The following is a 6000-nucleotide window of genomic DNA, read 5'->3' as shown; positions in this document are numbered from 1 at the left end:
GACAAGATGCCGGCCAGATGTTGGGAGGCAGCATCAGCATTCAGCCTGTGTTCCTCTCCTGCCTGATGCAAGGAGTCTCCCTGGCCCCAGCACCCCCCTCTCAGCCAGCTGAGGGCCTCTAGGTCCCCCAGTTGGGTCTCACCCTAACCCAAAATGGTTTCCGGCCTTCATTCCCCCACCTCCTGCACAGGGTGCACCATCCAGGCCCAGAGGCCTCCCGCCCTCCAAGCCCACCCACACCGACCACCCTCTGGAGCTCTGGCCACCACCCGTGGCTATCAGTCGTCCCCTTATAAATGCTTCTCCCATTACACACATATATGTGCACACACACACACCCCAGAGGTGGCTGCATGGTTACAAAGACTTTATCAAATTATTTAAGATGTTGGCATTTATGCATTCGCATGTATACGTAAAACAATTACACAGAATCTTCAGGTCACTGGGGTGCTAATGTGGTACACACACGAGCCTGGCAGGGACTCAAGTAGGACCAGGCTTGGAGGCATGGGGCTTTGAAAAACTAGACCTCCTTCTAAGGACCTGAGAGGAATAGGGTGACAAGGAAAGGGTCACGTCAGGGGTCTGGCTTAACCCCTGAAGGTTAGAGCTCAGAGCTGCATCTCAAGCTCCGTTCCCATCCTCAGGGGAAGGGGACTCATTTTCAGACTGTAACCCCACTACGTAACAAGCCCACTCCCTAAAATCTTGATGTGGCAAACACACCCAAGAATCCACTGGACCAGGTCCTCATAAATATATTTATATCAGAGAAAACAAGGCACTTCAGGAGCATGATGGCTCTCTCTCCTACACATACATCATTCTAGACAGAAAGTAAAAATTGGTTAGTTTCTCAAGTGAGTTAAGTGACTAAAGTTAATACAGTAACAAAATTGTACCCTAGCCCTTCCTGAGGCACATCTCTGGGTGACACCTGGTCCCAGGTCGGCTGAACCCCGGTAGAGCTCAAAGCCCCCAGGAAGCCTGACCTCTCTCCTGAGCAAAAGCCCCTGGCCTTGGGGTCACTGCCCCCCTCCTCAAGCCCTGAGGTCAGGTGAGGGGGGTTGCAGTGGGCAGCAGGCTGAAAGCAGAGCTGGGACACGGTGGGAATGCTTACGCAGGGTCACCAAAGCCACAGAGACCTCAATCTGTCCGAGATGGCGCTGCCGAGCCGGAGAATCGGCGCCACGGGAAGAGATTTCACATTAGCCCTGACAACACTGCCTCAGCTCTGCGGTGACACCGGCCAGGGTCATTTCTGAGGGCACTTGAGCTTCCGTTGGAGGCGATGTGGAGCTCGGGCCAGCTGCTCGGAGCCTCCAAGGGATCGCTGAGCCTGCCCCCTCCCCGTGGCTGCTCCCTTGGAATGTACTCATCTCACAACCAAGGCAGAGTCACAACTCACTTCTGACACTGCCGAGTGGAAGCTGGGCCCCTGGGCCACAGGAATGGGGGCAGGTCCCCTGGGCTGGGCAGAATAGGGAAGGGAGGCGGCTCCTTGGCTTCAGCCCTTAGAGTCCTTAGGGGCCATTGCTCCATACTCTTACCAGCCTCAGCCCAGTTTAAATAATCACTAAACTTTGCATTCTACAATTACAGGATTCCAAAGATAACACAATTACCTGCATAGGGTCCTTTATCATCTTAAAGGGCTCTGTGTTTAAAGAAGCTTTTTTTTTTTTTTTTTTGGTGCACATATGCATAAGTAGAGCCCAGAGGGCCTCTCGGCTGACTGGGTCCCCAGCCCCCCCGAGCTGAGGAGGCTTCGCAAGGCCGGCTGCTACAAAGCGCCGAGCTTGCTGCATAGATTTTAATGAGAGCATCGGGCAGAACTGTGCTGTTGCTCTCCGGGACTTTCAGATCATTACCAAACCAGCTGTAGGATGAGAACACAGCATATCGAAACCCTAGGAGGTCACTGAGCTAATGATCTAATCCTACCTTCTGCAGGCAGTGGCCCTCCCCACCTCCTCCTGCCCCCAGCCCTTTCCAAGGCAGACTCTGTCCATTCCAGAAGCCAGGCCAACACCGCCCCCTTCAAGGTCAGAGAAGAATGATAGTGAGTAGTGCTGGCTCCCCCTTCTCCGGAAAGGAGGGGGATGGGGGTAATTTAGTCAAAGCCATTAGGCCCAAACCCTGGCCTAGCCAGGCCCCAGGACTCCTATTTGGGAGAACCACTGCCCTCCACCTGCCACTTTGGTCACTGCTGGGTTGCAGCCGGGGGCACCTTCGACAGCCATTTCAGAGTTCTGAAGAAAGCACCTTCAGCTTCCAGAGTGCACAGTGGGAGGCAAGGAGGGGGTGCACACGGTCTGGTACGCTCAGCACTGGGGCCTGACGCCAGCCCTGTGCCAGAGATGTGTGATCTAGGAGAGGAAGGAGGGCACACTCTGGAGCAGCCCCTGCAGGAGGGCACGCTGGCCTCTAAAGACTCGGTCCCCACGCCCCAAGTTCACAGAAGGAAGGCTGAGGGGGAGATTCAGCCGGGGCGCAGCGGCAGTGCCCACGGTGGCGCCCTCTCCTCAAGCCGGAGGGCCGATGAGGGCCTTGGCGGTTGCTGTCACCATTCGCTGCGCTGCGTAGAGGCAGATCCTGTTTCTCTTTGTTTCAGGGCTCGGAAAGCCGGAGAAGCCAGAAGCCAGAAGCCAGTTTCAGCACAAGAGGCTACACAATAGTTAGGGCAGAAGAGAAGAAACCTCACTGTTGGCCAAAGTTGACCAGTTTTTTTCTGAATAATAGCACCTGTGTATTAGCTCTGGGAAAAAGGGGGAGTGAGGGAGGGAACGTCACTGTGCAGTGACGAGGGGAGCTGGAAACAAGACCCAGAGTCCTTCTGCCTTTCGACCCTCCTCATGGCCGCCAGCCGCCAGCGCCCCCTGCCCCGGGGCAGCTACCTGCAGCGGCTGCCAGCCTGAGGGACTGAAGTTTCTACAGTTGGAAGGACCTATGCTTAAACTGGGGAAATAAAAGGGGGAGGCGTTGCAGAGGAATTGAAAGCAGCACCTGTCACGCTGCCTACCCGCTTCCTTCTCTCACTACCTCTGGTCCCCCAAAAGGGCAGCTCTCAAGGCCAGGTGCTTGGCTGGTGATAGGAAAGGGGGAGCAAACAATTACAAGAGAGGCCATGAGGGTCTGAGCAGCACTGATAGGCCTGGCACAGGCCCTGAGCCCTTCTACTGGGACCCCCACCTGTGGTGAGGTCTGAAGTAGCACAGAGCCAAGAACTGCTCTGCCCGGGCTCCAGCAGGTGCCTACCATTTGGTCCCAGAAAGCACAGGTGACTTGGAATCAGGAACTCTGGGGTCTAGCTCTGTCATCATCCAACTGTCTGACCTTGAGCAAGTCACTTCCCATCTCTAGGCTTCAGCATCATTCAACCCAGTTCCGCCTTTTTCCAGTCCTGCAGTTACAAGTCTCTAAGCTTGGCTCCCGAGAGCCAGAAGAGGCCCAGATCCCTGTGTGTCAGGGCTAATTTGGTCGTGAGTATTAGAGGTTAGAACCGGGCTGTGGTGCTTGGAGGCACCTGGTGGTGAGGGAGGGGCATTTAAGGAACGTGGAACACCACATTCAGGAGAGGGACCCTGGGAGGGAGGGAACCACCCCTGCCTCCAGAAAGGCATTGTTTCTGATCAGAGGGGTAAGACATTTCTTTAGGGGCTGGATGGCTCCTGGAATAAAGGGCATCCAGACATAGAGATGGCTTAGCAAAAGGCAGCCTCACCCTGCTGATGAGGGCAGAAGGGGGAGGCACGGGGTATGCGGCTGCTCCGCCCTCTCAGTGCATGGGAAAGGGGCCAGCTGTGTCCAGGCAGGCTTTAGGACCAGAAGATGGCTGGCATTATTCAAAGTAGCTGAGGGCAAGGATTCTAGAAGAAGACCACAGAAAATGGCTCCTAGGGGAAGGCACCAACTCCAAATTTAAATCCAATCAAAGGGATCTGCTTTGGGGTTTTCCCTTCTCTTCAATATGCAACAGTCACTTGAAGGGAAGAGGGAACATCTCAGCTACCGAACCTCAGGAGCCCCATGGGCCTGACCTCGGGGAGATGGGAAATACATGTTGATTTGGAGGAAGCACTTGGATATATCTTTGGTTGCTTCAGGGAAGGCTCTGGCCCCTTGAGATTCTTTTTTTCCTCCCTTTTTTCCCCTTGGGACTGTCGGGGTAGGCATCAAAGGAGGCAGGTAGGAAGGAAAGAAAAAGGAAGCGGGCAGCAGGCAGAAGAGTTAATCCGACCACTCGTCCTCATCAAACTCAGAGGAGTCATCTTCTGAGTCACTGTACTCCACAGCAATGCGACGTGACAAGATGGTGGCCACGTCGTTGCCCACAACATCCCGCTTCTCTTGTTCCCGCTGCTCCTCAACCCTGCGCAGCTGAAAGCCTGGTGGGAGAGAGAGAGAAGGGTTAAGGGGTGCGTCAGTCTCCGAATCCATCCAGGACTGTGGAAGAGGGAGCAGCCCCTGGTGGTGGTGGGTATTAGAAAGGACAGTGAAAAAGAAGGACCCTCTGGGAAAGCAAGATCCTCAGGACAAGAAGTAAAGACAGGTTTTATGAAATTGTGGCCCCAGTGCTACAGGTGTGTCTGAAAGCAGCCTGCCATTCTTCCCAGTTTCCACACTTCCCAGTTTCTCAGGCTGGTGAGGATGGTACTTCTCCCAAGACTGAGTGGGGAGTGGCTGCCAATCCCCACCTAGTGGGCACTCAGTCTGCCCAAGTCATTGATTTTCATGAAGCTCAGCTGCCTTAGGTTGTCTCCACTAGACAACCCTTCAGTTCCTGGAGGATCAGACAGAAGAAACCACTCCAGTCCCTTGGGACCAGAACCGGCCTCTGACAGAAAGAGAATAAATGCCCCATGATGGTGAGATGATGATGAGGGAGGGGAGGAAGGTAGGGTGAAAGGAAGGAAAGGGGATAGGAGAAAAAGGGGAGAAGGAAGGGGGTAGGAAGTGGGGGAGAGTAGGGAAGAAGGATATGAAAGGCAAAAAAGTGGAGGACAAGGAGTGTGTGAGTCCAGCTGAGGAAGTACCTTCTAAGACAGTGATTCTTGTTTTTCTCTGGGGCACAAAATGGATGCAAACATACACAAAGCATAAATTTCCAAGGAGTTCAAAGATCCCACGTTAAGAAGTCTTTACTTTAAACCAAGGTGGAAAGAAATATAAACCTCTGTATTTTTAGAGTGAAGCCTTTCTTCACGCTGATCTGAGGTCTTAATCTCTCCCCACCCAACGAAAGCTATTCCCTTGGAAGGTCGCAGAACCCCTTGTCCACCCTCCAACCAGTCTTCCAGCTGCAGAAAGACAAGGCTTCATGATCCCGGACCCACCATTGGGATTTTACCTTGACGGATGGCTGAAAGCAAGTCGCTGCGGGCATCGCTCACAGGAGGCAAGGAGGACTTGGGCTTGGTGGTGTCAGAAAGTGGTGAAGGTGCAGCAGGCTGGCCATCTGCACCACTGAAAGGGGGAGGAGGGGGCCCCGGAGGAGGGGGGGGCGGGGGAGGCGGAGGTGCTCCTCCTGCTGGTTGGGACAAGGGAGGTGGTGGCAGAGGTGAGTAGTCAGCTGCTGGCGGTGGGGGAGGAGGTGGAGGGGCAGCAAAATCGGGGTGAGGTGGGAAAGATGGGGGTGAAGGTGGTGGTGGCGTTCCTGGAGACCCAAATCCTCCAAGCGGTGGTGGGGGTGGAGTGCTCATCATCGGAGGTGGAGGCGGAGGGGCAGGTGGTGGAGCAAACCCAGGTTTGGGGCCTGGCGGAGAGCCCAGAGGAGGAGCTGGTGGTGGATGGCTTGGGCTGACCACACTGGATCTTTTGGGCCCAGCTAAGCCAGACCCTCTTTGGATACTGTCTGCTGGGTAGCTAAAAGGACAAAGCAAAAAGACCCACCATCACTCTCAGGATGCAAACCTCCACTTGTAGTTAAGTTTATCTATAAGCCTAGGTTCATTTTGGTTGACAGTATCAATTAATTTTGCCTCAAATAGAAAGAAG

The 6000-nt window shown here is 54.4% G+C and overlaps 1 protein-coding gene across 1 annotated transcript in view; it reads right to left on the bottom strand.

The window, feature by feature from the left end:
- Positions 1-745: 745 nt before the first annotated feature.
- WASF2 (WASP family member 2) overlaps positions 746-6000 on the bottom strand; it is a 71555-nt gene continuing 66300 nt past the window's right edge. Inside the window, exons 8-9 of the mRNA XM_082862528.1 lie at positions 5354-5868; positions 746-4391 (exon numbers count right to left, since the gene is read on the bottom strand). Coding sequence (XP_082718654.1) covers positions 4234-4391; positions 5354-5868 — 673 coding nt within the window. The 3' untranslated portion in view covers positions 746-4233. The remainder of the gene's footprint in view (positions 4392-5353; positions 5869-6000) is intronic.

The sequence above is a fragment of the Leucopleurus acutus genome (assembly GCF_964270905.1).
Source record: "Leucopleurus acutus genome assembly, chromosome: 2".
Classification (NCBI taxonomy): domain Eukaryota; kingdom Metazoa; phylum Chordata; class Mammalia; order Artiodactyla; family Delphinidae; genus Leucopleurus; species Leucopleurus acutus.
This window is presented reverse-complemented; position numbering and strand designations above follow the sequence as displayed.